Genomic DNA, 21,164 nt, shown 5'->3' with positions numbered 1-21,164 from the left:
TGATGATGATGATGATGATGATGATGATGAAACAAGGCCTATTCAGAAAGATATTACTTGTGAATATACTTAAGTACGTTACTGATTTTAAACTAAAATCAAGTTTTATCCACAATACTGCTGTTATCAGTTTGTCAATATTTCTGTACTTTGAAACGCATAAAGATAATGTCGTTGAGAATCACATATATTTTTAAAAAATAATGTCATTGAGATCATATTTATTTTTAGTCTGTGTAGCCTAATGTTGATTGAAACTATTTTCGGTTTCGCCAGAGTTAATCACATAATATTTAAATATATTGGAATAGTGTTTTATTATTTGAATTTTCGCCATTAATTTGAGTCAACGGTATAAGAGGTACTGTATGCTTTTTTTCAGTAATTCATTCTAATGTAAGATAGACTGAGATATTTGTTTAGTGTGGCCACTATCGGTATACTATGAGATGCAATATATAGTGTAAACGGATTGACACAAAAACAATAAACAAAGTAGCTATAAATTTGTTTTCTTATTTGTTTTGCCGGACTTAAAGACACAGCGACATAAATTAGAGCTTCCCACTTTAATTGTTGAAGGAAACCCTATATGAAAACCGTGCATTATTTCACAACGCACGGACACTTAAGTAGCACTACCTGCATGTTGCAGGGTAAATATACAGAGAAGCTGGATACCGAACCCACAATGATAAGGGAAAAAGAGTCAGCGACTTAAATTGCTTGACCACAAAGACCCAACTTCTTAATCGAGTTATGGAGAACCATTATTAGTTCTCGTCAACTTATGTTGGCATAGTTAAGGAATCCTGTACGGTCTCGAACCGTTTCGTATCGATGTACGATGGTCGCGTGCTTGTTCGTATCGTTACGCGTCATGTCTTACCATCGTAGGTCGTTTCGGGACGTCACACAGTAGTGGTGGACCTGAGTTTAGACCACTTTTTTCCTTCTTTCCTTCTTTGTCTATATAAATCCGCCATCTTGGATCGGGAGGGAATTTTTGAAAATCCTTTCACATTCGGTGGTGGTCGTGTTGTTGGTGGACACGCTTCACTGCACGGTGGTGGTGGTGGATATGCGTGCAGGGAGCGCCCGGAGCGCATTTGGGAGCGCTGGGTGCGCATTTAGAAGCGACGGGAGCGCCACAGGGAGCGCATGGAGCGCTGGCGCTCCCAAGTGCGCTCCCTGCGCGCGTATCCACTACCACCATCATCGTGCAATGAAGCGTATCCACCACCGCTACAGGTGAATGGATTTTCTAACATTCTTGTGGAAATACCTATTATAAATATGACAGTAAGATGTAAATAAAATGTAAAAACTCTAACATGTACATTTATATCTTTTCCTTTTACAAATACATTTCAATTTGCAAGTTTGACCTTTTTTTCGATGACAGCCTAATTTAGCCGCTGCGTGTGTTACAGTCATAAATATTACAAAAGAATTCATTTAAAATAGTTATGCGCAATTTATTTTACAAACGTATTAAACATGATACATACTACAACAAACCAGTAAAAAAATTAAATCTACACTTCCTGATTTCTATAAATTGTACATATCCATTTTCTAAAAACGTATCTTTCGTGTGTATTTTTGTGTCTTTTCAAAAACGGACTTTGGTAGTTAAATCATAAAATTATATATCTGCGTAATTTAATATTATCGCAATTTCGATATGTTAATACTTAGAGATAGATGTAACTGTCCACTTAATTTAAGAAATGTACTTTCAGTATTTTTTTTAACTATTTGCAAAACAGCAAATGGCGGGTTAGCTCTTTGGTTCAGTATTTATATGTTGTTCTCATGGCAAAAGGGAAAAGAAAGTTGAATTTTACCTTGATAATTCTCGATTAAAGTCCTCTTTCCTATCAGTCATGCAGATGTAACCTACTTTTCATTACACGACAATATAGTTTTGTTTTAGAAATAATTTATAGCAAAAGAGTGTTTTATCACTATTTATGCACTATGGGCGGTTATACGTCGGGCTCAATAATTTCACGAGGGCACAGCCCGAGTGAATTATTTGTACGACGTAATACCGCCCGAGTGTAAAAATAGTGTTAAAACACAGTTTTGCTATAAATGATTTCGATTCTAATATGCCCTTAATCTAAAATAGTAGATAAAATATAGAAGTGCTCTTTCTTAGTCGCAACAAAACATTGCCGTCACCGCACGTTAACTTGACGTCATTCTAGCGTAAAAGTGTTTTAACAGAGAAAAGTATATTAGAATATACATTTAGATCATGTGTATCTAGTAAGTTTATAAAATTCTAAATGTAATTTGATATGTTTTATCTATATTTTTCTAGTTTGGCAGAAATACTATAATGGCTTCACGTTCCGGCAACTGCGCAGTGACAAGTGACGAAATCTCTGACATATTAGAAATTGAGGACGATGTGAAAGTAAAGCATGGTACGACAAAAGGAAATTGGCAATGGGAATATACCCAAATCAATATTGCGGTGATAGGTCAGGGTAAATCCGGAAAGTCATCTTTTATCAACCACATCAGGAATGTTAAACCTGGTGATAGAGAAGCAGCTGAAGTTGGCGTCACTGTAGAAGAGAACGTTGCGAGAGAATATCAACATCCAAACAACCCAAAAATTTCGTTGTGGGAATTACCTGGTCTTGAAATTAAAGATGTCAAACAGAGCACAGACTTTGACAAGTACGATTTTTTCTTGATATTGTCTGAGAAAACATTTATGGAAATTGAGAGTTGGATCGTCACGGAGATTTCAAAGCGGGACAAGCAGTTTTACTTTATCCGCACTTGCGTTGGACGAAGTATTAAAGAAACTCCCGGCGCCCACAATAAGTCAAAGATATGTGAAGATATAAAGGTCAGCTGTAAGTGCAATCTCGAAAGAAACGGGATTGATAATCCAGTTATATTTCTCATTGACAGTTATGATAAGGTAAATAACTATTTTGAATTTGGTGTTTTACAAGACCAACTGATAACCGTTGCAGAATCAACAAAACAAGGCGAAATTCCATTTTCCTTTGACTTTGAAGACACAGATTTATTGATGAATACAAAGAAACAAATGTTAGCCAGCAGAATATGCCAAAAGGGATTAGAAGCGGCACGCGCTAAATCCACAGTCGAGACAAACAGCATTCTAAAACAAGAAATCATCTTACAACAACGTATCTTCGGCATAGACAGAGAAAATTTGAATAAATATCAAACCACATTCCAATTACCAAGTAACAGTGTCGAAAAATTTATGATAGTATTCGACAAGGAAACCGAGATGCCAGAATCGAATGTCATAACTCTTGTCGATGGTTACCGTGGCTTCGCTGGTGTTTTTCGGAAAGGAGCAGATATTTTGGTGCGAACAGCACGAAGGGACGAAATGAGTTATATTTATAAACAGTGCGTAAAAATTCTTGACGGAAGTTTACAAATGGTATTTGATTGCAGAGACGGGTTGAAGAAACACGTGTTGACTCACCTTCTGAGAGAGAAGAGAAAAGAGAAACTGACAAGATAATTTACACAAACTTATACCCGCTCTATATGGTGCTTTAACAGTAAATTTTCTAAAAATACCTTCGAGATATCCTTTTCCGGAGGACCGATCATCGCTGACACGGTTGTATTAATTGATAAAAATGCTGCAATTAGTCTGAATGCAAGAACGTGTATGAAATCTCTATACTGTGTGATTGAAATAATCCTATGATGCTGTTTAAATCCTGATATTTTTTTTTATATTTCCGCTTATAGAGTTTGTTGAGTTGCTGGATGAACTTACGAATGCGGTAATAATTCGCCGGATGTGACTTGAATGTAGTTCATGTAAATAAATAGTGACATTTTCCTGTCTGCTAAAGACTAGGTATCATCTTGGCGCTTGAATGTAAATAAAAGTTGGGGTATATATATTACAAATGTAAAAAGGAAATGATCTTGAACTAAATAATACTCGCTATTTGTTGTTATGGTTACCAGTGTATGCAGTCATGGAAAACCTAACTAATATATTTACTTCAGGCATTTTAACAATAATTTCGTGTAGTAGTCATTTCACTTAATCCAAATTTACTACTCAGTAAGAATTATTGACAGTCTTAATTAATTCCAGAGCTAGAAATATTTTAAAATCGTGTTAAAACATGACGTTACGGAAAATTGCAGGTCAAATATTTTGGATAGGAAGCAGTTGTTTAATTGAAGACATTCAAATGTGACTATAAATACCATAAAATATTTTGTTAAAATGCGGCTTGTTTTTCACAAAAAAGCACGAATTGACAGAAATAAAAATCCGTATGCGCTGGATGGAAGTCCGATTTCGTATCATACATGTGCCTGGAGTATTTTCATTAATCATCACCTGATAGATAAATAGTTGTTTGTTTCAGCGTTGTTTCAGTCATCTTTTGGTACCTGTTCGGTTGTGTTCTATAATCAGTTCAGTTTATTATTAAGCAGCAATAATAACAGCTGTATTCGGCTCTGGTGGGTTTTACAAGGCCGGATTAAATTCGGCGCTAGCACGACTCGTGTGATCGGGGCCTGGCAAAATTAACTAGAGTCGAATACAACATCTTTGAAAATACAGAGGCAGCTTTAAATACGTTTATGACTTGACGATGTCACCGTCACCGTACTTTTTACACAAAATTTAACAATAAGTTTTCCGATAAATTAAGCAATCAAATATATATTATTATGATCATTTCTTATGAATAGTCAATAAAAATGTTATTATCAACGCACGTATAAATTTTAACAGACGACAAAAATTAAAACGGCGCATAAAATTAAACATTCTTAGACAAAAATGAAAGTGCGCTAGCGAAATCAAGCACAGATAAACGCAAAGAGGAGAGTCACACAATGTAATTTATGTAAATTTTCGAAAATGACGTAAGTGTAAAGCAAAATAATTTTCGGATGAATGAAAGAGCTAAGTAGATTTACCACACCCTCTGTTTTACGATATAAAATGGTAACTTCACATCAAAAAGGATCATCGGGTTGATATTCCAAATTTTGAAAAAGGTCTTCATGTTTAAGAAAATACATAGCTTCTACAGTCATGTTTATCGTATTTCAAACAATATCTGTTAGATGATGCAATGGCATTTTTTTACATAAATAAATGTGTCTCGTTTTTATATCCAAACGACTTTGGGAAAAAGGGTATTCAACTGGAGCCTGATTACCGAGTAAATAGAGATTTGCGGTTTACAGAAATGACTCCAATGGTGGCAAAATAGTGGCGTATACACAGCAGCTTTTCGTTCTAAAATAACTTATACATGCTGCTTTTGGAGGGATTAATTCCTGCAGGTATGCGGAACTGTGATAAGAAACATTCTTTGCTCAACGTTTGAGATTCATTAACTAAATCTCAATTATTTCAATTCCATGCATTTTGCGTTAAAGCCACATAAACCCTGTCTTACTTATTTAAAGGCGTACAAACTTCTTTTCTTTCACACTTATGTAAGAGAACATGTAACAAAAGAAAGAATACCATAGCCGTTTTAGATTAACTGAAAAAAGAAGATATGTTTCATTGTTACAGTTCATCTCTTTCATCTACTTGTAATCTATTAGCTCAACAGGAAAAAAAACAAAATACTTAAAATCAGGAAGTTGTAGCTTGACATCCTAAGATCAGATGAATGGAAATTATGTTTCCTTATTACAATACATCTCTATCATCTACCTAGCTCAACAGGAAGAAACAAAATACTTAAAATCATTCTGGTCGAGACATATTCTCTACATGGTGATTTATGTATCACGTCTAAGCTCACTCGTCGTCCACCTCTGATTCATGCGGGAAACTTCTTTCAGTCACTTGCAGAGAATATAAGAATTACATGTACAGTAGCTGCTATACATGTATGTTACTACTGGTAGGATTCGGGTTGGTAGGATTAGGGTTAGGAATCCAGAACACTGTTAATGTTAACTTAACACCGTATGTATATAAAATGCAGTTGAAAAATAGATGGTTAAACCCATTAAATCATCACAATATTTTTCATTTCATCGTATGTTCAATGCAACTTCTAGAGCGAGACGGAAATGTATTTATTGTACAGAAGTTGTTGCTCTTGAGAAGTTAATTTAACCGCCTCGACAGCCTAGTGGTAGAGCGTCCGCTTCGAGTGCGCGAAGATGTTAGTTCCCCGGCCGCGTCCTACCAAAGACGCGAATAAAGGTACCAGTAGTTCCCTTGCTTGACGCTCAGCATTAAAAGAGAAACTGGCTTCTCTTCTCTCATACCCTCATGGCGATAGTTTCCATCAGGAATGAGTTGTCGATAGTGATAAGTATAAGTTGTAGAACTTGTTTCACAATCGACCTAAAATAATTAGTATAAACTAAGTTAATTTACTATGAATTAAATGAGAAAGAAAATATCGTCTTTATAGCAAGGTATTCGCTCCTCAGAGGTGTATTTATCAGAGATTATACTTAAACTTAAATGTTCTTGAGAAATAGCGTTAAATCCCGTTAAAGATAAAATGTTTTCTTGCAGTTTTACACAGGCTGAAAGTAACTATACTGGTTTGATAAATATAGCTAAGTAAATCATCTTTAATATTATGATGGCAATATTTAAGCAGCTTTTGTATGTTGAGTGTCACATCTTTTGTTTTACATATATTTTATGCCTTAAAGGCAAAAGAAAAACGAACGCATATATTGGCGTGTAGAATTTACTTGTATGAGCGCTAAAATGATATATTGATTTAGAACGCACTTGTAAATAATCTTAATAAATACTTAAGGTGGTACTTAATCAATATGAAAAACACATACATACATACATACATACATTCAAAGGGTAATTATTTTGCTGAAAACAGACATATTTTGGATAAAAGTTTTGGGAAGTAGTAGTGCATTCTTAATAGGGCAGTAAAGTGTGGCAATATGTCTCTGTAAATCATTACGCAGCCACAACTGACTTGCTTTTGACTCGTTAAAACATGGCAGTTTCTAAAAGTTTACATAACAGATCTGAGCATTGACCCTGTTAGCCTGAACGTTATCTTTTAAATTTTATAGCTTGTTTAGCAGCGAAATAATTCTAGTTTAATATCGTATATTGTCTAGCAGACAATGTCTACCATATATTGTCTAGCAGAGAATGTCTACCAACGGATTATGCTTTTCATTTCTCAGTAACAGTTTATTTTCACACAAGTTCATTTCTTCCTCTTTTATAGCATCATTATACTTTACGTGATTTTGATTTGTAACTAGAATATTTAACAACAGAGGAAAATTATATGTTATTTTCCATAAAGTTTATGAGAGATTGACGTTTAAAATCCAGTAAACTAGAATTGCTGAACTATGTATTTTTCCACATTTATCTACTGCTAATATGCAACTATCTGCTTATGATCAGTTTTATGAAAGTTTCATTTACAATATAAAAAACAACTTTATTCTACCACATGCAAAACAAACTCAATTAACGCATCAATTAATCGGAACGTAATCACTAACGTTAGGATTCTCTAACGGTTTTCGTTTTGAATTAGCCGTTTTGGGGCCGAATGACATTTTACGCTTTGCCACGGAACGTGTTATAAATGTGTTATAACAGCACGCGAGCGCGAGAATCTCTCTGTTAACACACGTTTTCTCTCCTGTTAAAACACCCCCGAAAAGTGACAAGAACAGCAGTTTTATACTAGAATGAACGTAATCAATATATTACCAGCTAACTCCTTCAAATATGCTACCGTTATCGTACACTGCGAAAATAATTCTCATTAAATGGTTATTAAAAGAAACTTTTGTGACAAGGTATATCTAAATCTTACTGTTATGCGGATATTTTTACAAACATGATAGACAGTTTTGTCAATTGTGTATGGTAAATTTATGAAACATTATTAAAAGATGCCATCTATCCCGCCCATTTTGAAACATACCTATTGTTTGTTGTTAACCCTGGAAAGATGAATTTCCAATTCCTTTCTTAGTTGAATCTGTCTGAACAGGTGGACTACTTCATAAAAGTAAGTTCTAAAGCCCACTGGGACTGAGCCGTTTTGATATATGCCCTCTGGCTGTTTTCAGTTAACTGTACTACTTTTCTCTTGTTTCTCTGATACCTTCAAAAGCTTATAGAACATACGAATTTCGTACATACCCATACATGCGCTGCTCTTGGTCTTGCTTTTTTGTGGATTGGTGAAGGTGGGGTAGCGGGGTCGGCTGCGTTCTTAAATCATTGGGTTTTTTTACGAATGTGAGAATGTTTCATTTACAAAAATTAATGCGTGTAAGGTAAAACATCGATTTATGTGTTAGTAATAAACAATTTTACTCATTTTACTGTTCCTAAACTACCTGTTGCATGAAAGGTGATATTTTTTCCATAAAACATCGTCGAAAAGACGTGTACGTCTGCAATAGTAATACATTCTCATAACTTATCACGTGACATGTCAAAACAAAGATGTAGAGGATGTGCCGAAAAGTTCGTTCACAACATAGTATTTTGTTACGAATATTGTCAGCTTTCAATGTTTCTTTTGCAGACACAGACCAATGTACGGAGTAAATACAAGTGATTTGCATGAGGCATACATTGTTGTGTTGAACAATGTTTATCTGTTGAAAGAGTTGCCAATGTTTCCCCATCCCAGTCACTGCATTGAAAGACAGAGTAAAAAGTAGAGTATACATTTATACTGTCATGTTTGGTCCTCAATGATTACATTTGAGTAAGAAACTCTGCAAATATTTAATGATTAGACTATGGCTGAGATAGGTTGGCTAATCAAGACAAGAGACAATCAATCTTGCAGCAGACTATGCTGTACACTTGGGAATCCGGGACAAAAGCAAATCTTTTAGCCTCAAGTTGCCATAAAGTTATCTTGATAGGTGACCTGAATAAAAGTTGAAAAAGCCACGTTAGTGACAAATCCATAGCACCATCATTGACATTTTAGCCACACACTGAACCTAGCACATGTCCTGAAGAACCACAGGGTGATGAATCTAATTCGCAAGAGGAACCAACCATGTCTGAAGCTAGTATGCTTTTACGAGAGAATAGGGGTTGGCAGATCCCAGAGAACGTCACTGTCGCAAAGGTCAGGGGGATAATTTGTAAGGTCGTGGGTGGGAAACCAATAAATGAGGACACAGTGTACGAAAATATGAAGGATCATGTTGCCCAGCAGAAAGAAAACAACAAAGTCAATACCCCCACCCACCCAAACAGAAAAAGCAACAAAAGTCAATGGTCAAGAAGGACTCACTTGTGAACACCTCTGTCTTTCTTAGACCTTTACCACAACCTAGCACTTCGGGACTAATCGAAAGACACGTGTAGAATCCCCAGTCCTCATTATTTCTGATTCTGGTGATGGAGACTACAATGAAGTTTTCTCAGTTTGTGAGAGGTTCATGCCAACTGTGTTGAAATTCTGTGTGCATCTGACATTGGTGAAATGAGGATGCTGTGATAAATGTGACAGATGGGTTCTTCTGAGATTGTGTTTCCCTGTGAAAGTTTTGGGAAGCGTTTCCTTCTTATGCCCAAAATACACAGAGGAGGAGTAAATTAAACACGAATATGTTGTTAAAAACATAAAGTTAAACAAAATAATATGCATTAAAACTGTGCATAGAACGTTACTTTAAAATTGATGAAAATGTCTCCTTATTGCCGTATTTCGATCTTCTCAGATCGCTCAGCACGACTTTTATGTCGTGTTATTTTATACTGTTTAGTTTCTCAGCGTGAACATTTCGGCTTGGGTGATTCCAATATTCCCGCTTTTATAGCTTTGGGTATTGTATAATCACCACTTGGATATGGTGCCTGCTTTTTAATTTCGTCTTTTGACAGTTTCTGTGAAATGCAGGCTCCATAACCTTAGATCCCCTTTCTGTTTAGTTTTGCCCATTGCTTTCTCGTTTAGGGCAAACCCATTATTTTAACTGGGTACCAAACGCCGCTTTTCATGGAGTATCATTAAAGGTTCCATGTGCTCCGCCATATGAACACGGATGTCTCTAAAAAAAATTGTACTTGTAGCATGTGTAAATGTTGAGTTCTGCTCAACCCCGGACTAGAGTGCGTGGACGGTAGCATCCATTTCCACTTCCGTCCATGAACAGATTCAATCAAACCGAGCCTGCAACATTTTCGTTTTTGTCGTGTTAAGCGACTTGTGGAGTTTCCACTTTTTCTATTTTCGAAATAAATATGGCTCGATATATGATCACATATTAGAAATAATTCAATAAACAATATATTCAGTATCCTTATAGATGATACTTGCGCGTTTTGTAACCCGGGGCTAGAGGGCGTGGATGGTAGCTTGCACTTCCACTACCGTCCATGAACAGGCTCAATCAAATCGAGTCTGCAACATTTTCGTTGATGTCGTGTTGGACGACCTGTGGTTTTACACTTTTTTTTATATTATTCTGTTAAGCGTTTTGTTAGGCAGGTATATTTTTGTGACTTAAAAAAATCTGGCAACGTTCGTAAAATTTAATTATTTTCAGTTGACACTCATGACTCCAATTTTCAATCATTGCTAATGTACTCCTGTATAAACGCAACGGAAGAAAATGGTCCATTAGACGAGAGCAAGAGTTTATTTTCCATTCCAGAAATTTTATTCTTTTTGAGCATACCAAGTGAGATTCTAATAGATTAGTATCCATAAAATTGGTGTAAATTTATACGTATTTTGATACAACAGCTATGTTGTAAAAATCCGAGCTGATTTCCTAGGTTGGTCACTACATTGGTATTCGGATGGTTTATTTTTTGACGTCTTAACCGTAAGAAGGTGCTTGGCTATTTTGTCGACAGTTCAATAGTGTCAGAATAATTTGTATTTTAGATGTATTAATAAAGTGATGTATAAGCTCAGTTAGTAGTACTTAGTACTCGATTCAATAATATCTTACTTTTTCTATAAATATAGTTGAATTACTGTAAATAATGCGAGTTGGATACTTTATGATCAATTTGGGTTAATTACACTCACAGCTGGGTCCAAGTATCACGCCTTCTACAGTTGTTAAAGGAAAGCAACAAACTGTTAGAGAAAATACTTGTTGTAAAGTACTTTTTACGAATTTACACCAATCAGAAATGACTTCTAATAATAGCACGAATCAGACCGCACTTCTACTACTAGTGGGATTCAGTAGTCGGTATCCAACGATGGATGGGATCTGACTAATCTTTCTGATAAAAAATCGCCAGGTAAGCTCAGGTATTTGAATATAATATTCTTCTTGGGTCTTGATATTCTGTTAAAGTCGGTACTTTAGTATCAAACATTGCATTCGGTTTAGTTAGCACTACGATTGAAACTTGATACCTGTATGTGTTCTGAACTATGTCTGTAGAGTGAACATCTCTAACGTGTTCACAATAGGGTCCTGTAGCTTATTATTGTAACTATCAAGCGATGTTGAGGCATAGATCCAATATTAAGTTAAGACCGAGACGGAGAATAGATGATGCATGTCGGTTATTCCTTAATGGTAGTCGTAGCGTATGTAAGCTAAGATGCTAGATCCAGCTTGTTTATGCTCAGCTTTATTGGCAAAGTACAGCCAAGGCATCCTAGGCATACCTTCACGGTGGTTGAAATCTATTATAGAATATATGAACTGAGAGTCAAGGAGTCGAGGCCAATAGTCATAGGAGTTGTAAATTTTATTAGGAAGACTTAAGCTGAACATCCATAAGATAGGATTTGCATGTTGTTAATTCATCGTCCGACTGGAGCTCCCAACAAAAAGGCCAGTGAACTAGCTCCAGCTTATAGGAGATTCAGCTGCACATTATTTAATAGCTTTATATATTGAGTGATTTGCCTGATGCCTGAAGTTATTGTGCTCCTAATCAAGTGCATTTGAAAATCATTGGTATACGAATCATTAAGACTAGGCAGCCAGAAGAAAATTGTATATGGGATAGACATGTCTCACCAGCTCTAAGTTTTAACAAAGGACATTCAATTCAGTTTTCAGGCAGTCAAAGATATTGTCACCTTAGCGACTGGACCCATTTTGTCGTTTAAGATATATAAGACGTCGGCACTTTCCTGGTCCGTTTGAATACATCTGCGGATGTCTCTAAATTGCTTTTTGTACTTTTAGCCTGTGTAAATGTTGAGTTCTGCTCAACCCGGGGCAAGAGGGCGTGGAGGGTAGCATGCATTTCCACTACCGGCCATGAACAGGCTCAATCAAACCGAGCCTGCAACATTTTCGTTTTTGTCGTGTTGAGCGAACTGTGAAGTTTCCACTTTTTCTATTTCATATGATTCATATTTTGACAGTCTTAGTTCAAATTCAAAATACAAACTCTTATTCTTTACAAGAAAAATATAAGAACGACTATGGCACATTTCTCCATTGATTACTCCCACGGGGACAATGGGGCCTCTTTAAAACCTTTATAAATCTTTAATTTTGTGACAGACCTTGCTGAAAAGCCTTTAAAAGTCTTTAATTTGCACCTTGAACCTTTCTTTATCCAATAAGCAATTGTAGCGATTACAGTTTGAATATGGAAAAAGAATTGAATTAAAGAACATTTCAATAATGGACTGGAAGATTAAGGGAAATGTAACGATTGTTTTAGTTTTTCAGTATGCTGAAGTCTTTCCCGTACCATTGTTTGTGTCGTGGTGTCGATTTGGTCTGATAGCCAGTAGAGATCAACAATGGTCTAGGAGAGATACTAGAGATGATATGAGTACTATTTAGGCATTGGAACTAAAATATAAGACGTATGTGTAGTTAACTGTATCAGAGATCACAATCTTGGAAAATAATAGCGGGGTCATTTTCTGAAAAAAGAGTTCTTTGAGTCAAAAAAATGACCCTGGGTAAAATATTTGGTACACAAGAGAGGCAACCTCACTGACATTTTATTATATGTATAGGTGACTGGGTACTTTACATCTCCTTCAATCTATTCATTAGCTCACCTCAGTCCGTCCGTCAATGATGCATCTGTCGTCCACATTTTTCTTCAACAACATTCCTGAAACCATTTGATGAAAGTTGAAACTTTACCAGGATGTTCCATGTTATCAGGTTGTTGCAGTCCATGCAGAAATCTGGTTGCCATGGCAACCAAAAAGAAAAGAAGAAATCTCAAAAGCTATTTTCCCAGTTTTAAAATAGTTTCAAACAAATGTTCTACCAAGTTTGTTGTTTTTTTTTCAAATTCTGCGGATTCGGTAAAAAAATGTTTTATATAGTGGAAACTTTAGAAATATTCTTGTCATAAACTGCTGGCCAGATTTAATCATGTTCCTTGGGTGACCGTCTACCAAGCTTATTCAAATTTGTCAAAAAACATTGCCATCAGGGGATGTGATCACTTTTCCTTACATGTATTTTGTCAGAAACTGCTAGCCCAATGTCGAAATAATTTCACAAATATGTACTTTAGGTATTGTTCTGACTATTCCAATTCGTCAAATAACATGGTCGCCATGGAGGATTTGTTCTTTTTTCCTATATGTATATAAAAAGAACTTCCATGACCCTGTACAAAGATTTTTCAAATAAATCACATTTGTAAAAAGCATTGCCGCCAGATGGAGTTGTCTCATTTCCTTTTATGTACGCAGTAGAAAATGTAAAAATATTCTCAGAAACTGCTGGCCTGATGTTGAAATAATTTCACATAAATGTGTTTTGGGTGATCGTTTATCATGATTGCTCTTTTTTTCTGATTCGCAAAATCTCCTAAACCACTTAAAGTCCAATTTTAAGGTGATTTCATACCAATATTCCTTTGGTGACCTTCTTCTTAAATCATTTAAAACCAACTTGATTTCTCGAAAAATAAAAAAGGCTACTTCTGAATATGCATGCCAGTTTTCACAAAAGTTTGGAAGAAATTTCTTAGATGACTCGTTAACTGTTTGAGCTGTGAAATTGTGGTGAGCGATCTTAAGTCAAACTTGTTAACCTCTGTTCTTTGATAAAGCATGCATAATTACTGCAGACAGATTTAGGTATAGCTATAATTGGCCAGTGAAGAAAAATATGTAAAATGCCCTGGGAAAATTGTGACTTTTTCTTTAGTAAAATTTGTCAACAAACAGCATTTTTTTAATTTAGTGAAATAATTATGTTGATAAATTTACTGATGAGAAATGAAAACTTTCTGCTGCCTATATATATATATGCATCAAAGTATGGGACAGATGTTAAGAAATACGAAAAAGTTTAAGAAAATAATTTTAGGACTAACAGAGGCATGACTGTGTTATTCTTTTTGCAGGTTACGTATATAGATTACTTTTCCATTGCATTGAAATACCGTTTGTAGATTTAGTAGGCATTGGAACTAAAAATACAAACTTCAATTAGGAATTATCTATTTTAGATAGAAGTTTAGCTAACTGCATCAAAGTACACAGTATGAAAAAAATAATTAAAATATCATTTTCTGAAAAAAAGTTATTTGAGCTGAAAAAAAATTATCCCAGGTAAAATATTTGTAAATAAAAAATGGAGATAACTCCGCAAAGACTTGATTGTAGGCTAAGGTGGCTATGTACACAGTAGCTCATGCAAACCCTGCACTTTTTACCTGTAGACATGAAAAAAAACATGCATAATTGCTGCAAGATCAGCAGTGTAAAAAAAATGATGCAAAGATCGAATCATTTAATGCCCTGGGGGAAGGTTTGACATTTGTGGTGAAATTTGTCAACAAAGAGACGATTTTTAAAACAGTTAAAACCCACAGAATTTCACAAGGTAAAATATATTGAAAAAGCTATTGCTGGAAAGAGAACAATCTCTGCTACCCATATATATGCGTCAAAGTATGGGAAAATATCTAGACAAACTTAGTGATAAGTCATTACAATCTGATGTCAATTTTTCAAGGTAAATACTGAAGAGTTTTTTCTTGCTTTTTTATATATGATGTGCGATATGGTACAAATAACATTATATCTAAATTTCAGCTTAAATAGTAGATCTGAATTTATTTGATTACACTGAAAACATTTTCTGATGTGATACAACATGCATGTATCTTACAACATTTTTGCTTTGAGGTAGGTTCTTCCTGCAATAATCCAGTTATAACTGGGGATTAAACGTTTATCAATGGCTTGATAGGCAGGATTATCTGCAAGAGCAGCTACATGGAAATTAAATAAGAAGTTTCAGAAAATCTTGAAACAACATGCTTAAAATGATCAAATAAAGACTTAAGTACTATACTTGGTCTTAAATGTTATATATAAGCCACCAACATGATTTTTTTTATTGTTTTTCAACAAAAAAATATGTCTTATCTCTATACATTGGATAGGATTAAGCTTGACAGACGACAGTCACTTACGAATTTACTTTCTATAATCAAGTTATTTCCCTTGAGTGAGAAAGATTTATACTATCTAAGACAACAGGGCTGGAGTTTTTCAGAAAATGCAAGTATTATTGTAACAGGGCACTCAAATAAGATCAGAAATTTAACCTTTACTTTCTATGGTGGCATATTTTTGCCTCGAGATAGCTAGGTAGCTATCGCGATACTTAAATGTAATCTTGATAAATTGAAGTTTTCTGTGAAGATTATCTCAATAGTCAAAAGTTTCCTGGAATTATCATTAATTCCGACAATTTGCGTTACGTTAGTATCTCGATATTTTTGGCGTAAGTGTCAAAAGCTGCCATTTATCAGCCAGGGGCCAATATCTCGAAGGTACCTTAAGTCCTCAGATGTTCTTAAAGGGTTCGTAAGGTATTCGTAACAGATATTTCCTCTATCTCGAAAGCCCCGTTATTTACGACACTTCGTAAATGTCCTCGTAAGATGTGGCTGAAAAATCCACCCCTTAGCGTTCTCGCAACGTATAAAAACTTACATTTTTCGACCTATCTGGAGATAAATCTGTTTGTTTCTTATTGTACCACGCTGAAACTAGCGGAAATATATTTATTGAAGTTGTCTATTCATCCGGTCGTGTCAACAAACATGAATTTATTTCTTATAGATGGATAAATTTAATGCTTTTAATCTGTTTTTATAGATGAAAACGCACAGGTTTTGTGCCCCCAAAACAGAGTGGAGGGGGGCATATAGATTTGGTAGTTTGCGTCCTGTCGTCCGTCCGTCCGTCCGTCCGTCCGTCAGTGGGTCTGTCCGTCGGTATTTTGTGACGTGCCTAGCTCAAAAAGTATCTATGAATAGATGAAATCTTGCATGAGTCTTTATCATGGTATGAACTTGCGCACCTCTTATTTATCGTCTGGTTCTGTCCCATATTTCCAGAGTTATGGCCCCTGATATAGTCAAAATGCACATTTTTACCTTGTGACGTTCCTCGCTCAAAAAGTGTTTCATATAAATTGACGAAGCCTTGCATGAGTCTTTATCATGATATGAAATTGCGCACCTCCTATTTTTTTCGTTTGTCTCCGCCCCCTATTTCTAGAGTTATGACCCCTTAGAGTGTCGAAAATGCACATTCTCACCTTGTGACGTGCCTAGTTTAAAAAGTATTTCATATGAATTGATGAAAACTTGGCTTTTACCACAGTTATTGCTGCATATATTCACTGGCTGTTTCTATCACACATATACATGTAGTTGAAATTTCTTATCATAGAATCCCTGGAATCTTAGACATATAGCCCGTGAACTGTAATAACTAGTGAGATTGAATTATGTTTCCGTCACTGTTTTTCTGAACTGACCAGTGATGAAAGGAATTGCATTGTGGAAGACTATATATGTATAGCTACAAAGAACCAAGTCTGTCCGATTTTTTTTTTTTTTTGACTCTAAATATTTCACAATAAGAGTCGCCTATTGAGAAAGTAACAAGATTAAAAACAGGCTGAAACGTCTATATAGATTTAAAATATATAGAGGGTATCACATGAGTGTCTTTTCATATTGAATTTATTAAACGTATTGAATAAAATGATAAAATGCAAGGCTTTGTCGAGCATTTTATCAATTTTATTCAACGAGTCAAATGGAATTAATGTGGAAAGTCATAAATGAAATATTCTTTTTATCACATGTTACCTTTTCCTGTCGAAACATTAAAATTTCTACTTTCTTTAACTAGATTTAAACAAGTCAATTTGACAAACAAACTATTGGTGTATTATCATTTTTATGTAATGGCTTAATTATACTCCCGCGATGTCAAACATGTGATAAATTTACTTTTAAAATTGAACGCTGTACGCAGACCCCCGCTCAGCTAGCATAATACATAGAACACATAAGATCTCAAAATAGGTTCGAATACCTGGCGAGGCGTTCTTTTTCTTCGTGATTATTGGATAAAGGCAATATATCATAAGGTAATTCATTCTCCACCTCTGACTTATGAGGGGGAGTTGTCAGGCATTTGTTGAGAACAGCTTAAGACTTGTAAGGAACCAATGGATACTAATGCAGTTAACTGACTAATTTTATCATAGAAATATTGCAAACTCAGTGTTCTTTCCCTTATCGGTGCAGTAGATTGTTTTGACAACACTTCTGTGCAGATGTTGGGTATTTTAAGGCAAAGTCGATGCAGTTGAAAATATGTTTAGTAGGAAGGTTCTTTAAATACAGTTATGTATGAACTTTGTTCTTTAAATACCCTAGTCTAAAATAATACCGTACATTCCTTACAAAACTTGGTATATGTGACCAAATGTTTAGAGTTTAAGTTGAGCGTAACTCTAACATTTTAGAAGTCATCGCTGAATAAATATTAGACAATTGTTTTTATTTTATTACGGAATAAAGTCTGATGTAATGTAAATATTTTTAGTAGGCATTATACCGTTGACATGGGATAAAATTCACTTAATTTTGATATATTTCCTATTATGTTTAGGAACAGGCAGCTTGTGGGCCATTAGATACACGTGCAGTTGGTCGGAAAATGACGTCACTAAATGGATTATCCACGACTTACGATATCGTAACTAACTAACGATATCTTAAGTAACGAACCCTTTACGCGGGCGTTAAGAGGTGTTTGGAGATAGCTGAATAACGCTACCCTAGTCTTGCCTTAGGTTTATTGTAAATCATACCTTAACTTACAATACGAATAAGTTTTCGAGATAGTGGCCCCTGATATCTATCTCGAACCTTTCAGCAATAATCTTGATATTTCGAACTTTTTAAAAAAAAACTTTATCTCAATAGCCTAAAGTTTCCTGGAAATAAAAAAGCGTATCTTGAAAACAATAATTTATTGCGATAATGTTTTCAGAAAAATGAACAACTTTTCTGGAAAGTTTAGAACATTATCTGGATAGTTACCAAGTATCTCATGGCAGTTTCAAGCATTAACGCGATTTTTTGCACTAAAATATTTTCAGGAAACAAAACAAAATATCTAGAAATATTGTGTTTTGCTAAAATGTTTTCAGAAAAATGCACAAATTTCTTGGAATGTTTACAATATTATCGTGATAGATACCAAACTATATCGTGTCAGAAACATGCCACCATAACTATCGTTCCTACAATTAAAGGGTGACAACAGTATTTATAGTTCAAAACAGCTTGTCAAGAGTATTGTCCATTGCTTTTTATAAGTCTAAAGTTTCTTTTTATGATATGTACAGTAAATTCAGGCCACCCAGCAGGGTATGATGAAAATAAAGGTTTTTTTTTTTTTTTTTTTTTTTGGAAACTTAAAGGTTATCTCAGGCACTTTTGGGTGAAAATTATGGTGGCATATTTCTGCCATGAGATATATAGGTAGTTATCTCGATACTTCAAGATATTACCTTGATAAAGCGAAATTTCCTGAAAAAAAAATCATCTCGATATTCGAAGATTCCTTGGAAATGTTAGTACGGTAATTTACATTATTGTCTCGTAGCTATCATAGCTACCAATTATTAGCTAAATAGCTGTTCGGTACTTTCAGAAGTTATCTTGATATTTCGAAGTGTTTGGAAAATGTATCTCAATAGCCTAAAGTTTCCTGAATATAAAAAGAAGCAAACCTAGAAAGAATAATTCATAATGTTCTCAGAAAAATGTATAACTTTGCTGGAAATTTTAAAATATCATCGTGATAGCTACCAAGCATCGCGTGGCAGTTCAAAGCTTTAACGAGATATTTTGCGCTAAAACATTTTCAGGAAATATGATAGGGTAATAATAACAGTAGCTCAGCTCGATCTGGGATGTTGTAATCGGCTCGAGCGGATTTTGCAAGACCGGATCTCACGAGGCGCTATCGCCGAATGTGATCCTTCCTTGTAAAATCCACCAGAACCGAATACAAAATCCTAGATCTAGCAATTGTAAAAGTTGTAATGAACCTTTTATTATATACATGTACCTCTACCTAAATGTTTGTTGATGTTAAAATGAAACAAGTGATGTGTCTGTGTGCGTTATTAATATAACTGTGTCAGCTCCTGCATATTCAATGAAAGTAGTCCGGCAATATACAATACGGAGGTACAATACAGGATTATTGGAAGGAACAATACGGGTTTTTTTTCAGCCTGGTCGTATTTCCTTGTGAAATGTAAGCTGTATTTTTGAAACAAAATTAAATACATGTAAGTATATAATCAATGAAAATATATAGAAAATATATTTTATTGCTAAACTGTTTTCAGAAAAATACTCATGTTTCCAGGAAAATTTACAATAGCTATCTTATGGCAGAAATATGCCGCCATAGTGTATGTGAAAGATGAATACACACTTATATTTAAAGGTTAATTAGGCGTAATGTTCGCATCAAGAATTTTGCTGACAATATACTTATTTGAATAATTATAATGTATTAATTTATTCTTTATCGGAAACGTTGCGCAGTTGGTAGAGCCGTCAGGCTTTTGCACACGATAGTATACATGAATATATAATCATGGCTGGGATTGTTTTTAATTTCAAATCTGTTTTTTAGCCGTAAGTTTTTTAACAATGTCTCTGTCAAAGTCGTCAGAACAATATTAGCGTATTGATGTCGCATCCTGTTCTTTGGGTTTTAATCCCTTTTTGTAAACAATGCAGTTGTTTCTGAAACCCCAGCTTATAGTCTCAAAAGAATGCATAGAATGTTTTGTTAATTTCTGAAATAGGCTTAAGAATATATATTAAAAATATATATTTAAAACATTAATAAAAAAGAAATTATCTATGAAGGATTCGAACCTACACCCAAAACATTGTATTTCAGTGAAAGATACTGCTCGTCACCTTTGAAACTTTGCGGCGGGACGGTATTACGATAGGAATTTTATATGAAAATATACGACAGTGTCCGAAAATCTCGGTTGTAGAGAAAAGAAACTTGATTAAAATGTTCCCGCTAAGGAATAAATTCTTTGCATCGGACCAGCAGCTGTGCTTAATTGTAATATGAAGACACTCCCTCAAGAATAAATTCTCTGCGTCGGACAAGCTGCAATGCTTTATCGTCATCTGAAGATCTGTCTTTCAGGAATAAAGTCTCTTCGCTGGATCAGCTGCTGTGCCTAACTGAGACCTCTCTGACTCTCTGTCTCTATCCTGGGTAGGCTCAAACTCCAGAGATCTCGATCCGAAGGCGAACGCTCTGCCACTCAGCTATAATAGTACACGATTCCACTTCCAGTGAAATAATTTTGTCTTGTGACAGAGCGTCTGCCTCCGGTGCAAAAAGTCGCGGATTCAATCCCGGTCGCGTACCAAGAATGTGGAAAATGGTTCTAGTTGCTCTCTTAATATGTTCAGCATTATGCGGATAATCCAGGCTCTTCTCTCAAATTAGTAATCTCACATGAATGAGTTTTGGAGACTGATGTCTAAATTTGTAGAATTTGTTTCAGGATTCACCTGAGATTAATTAGTGTAAAAGATAGTAATTTTGCATCAGATATAGGATCCGATATACTATTTTCGTGCTGATCATACATGTAAAGGGGAGCAACCGTCTGATATGTTGTAATCGATGAGCGTCGATAAATATTTCTGGTAAAATGAAGCAAATCCTCATCTCATAAAATTACATTTGAACGAAATTTCTTAAAATTTAAAGCATGTTAAAGTAACTATTTTCACAAAATTAGGGCCGTATACTAGCCCTTTTTATGCTCCCCGAAGTAGGGAGCAAATAGTCGCTACCTTGTCCGTCTGTCAC

At 35.1% G+C, this 21,164-nt stretch overlaps 1 protein-coding gene across 1 annotated transcript; it reads left to right on the top strand.

The window, feature by feature from the left end:
* The first annotated feature begins 206 nt into the window (after window positions 1-206).
* On the top strand, window positions 207-4,405 carry LOC123538756 (interferon-inducible GTPase 1-like). Its single transcript, XM_045323059.2, has 2 exons — window positions 207-361; window positions 2,333-4,405. The coding sequence occupies exon 2, from the start codon at window positions 2,351-2,353 to the stop codon at window positions 3,530-3,532; it is 1,182 nt and encodes a 393-aa protein (XP_045178994.2). The 5' UTR covers window positions 207-361; window positions 2,333-2,350; the 3' UTR covers window positions 3,533-4,405.
* The last annotated feature ends 16,759 nt before the right edge of the window (window positions 4,406-21,164 follow it).

Source organism: Mercenaria mercenaria, chromosome 18 (genome assembly GCF_021730395.1).
Source record: "Mercenaria mercenaria strain notata chromosome 18, MADL_Memer_1, whole genome shotgun sequence".
NCBI classification, from domain to species: Eukaryota; Metazoa; Mollusca; class Bivalvia; order Venerida; family Veneridae; genus Mercenaria; species Mercenaria mercenaria.
The sequence above is the reverse complement of the archived record's forward strand: the minus strand, read 5'-3'. Positions and strand labels throughout refer to the sequence as shown.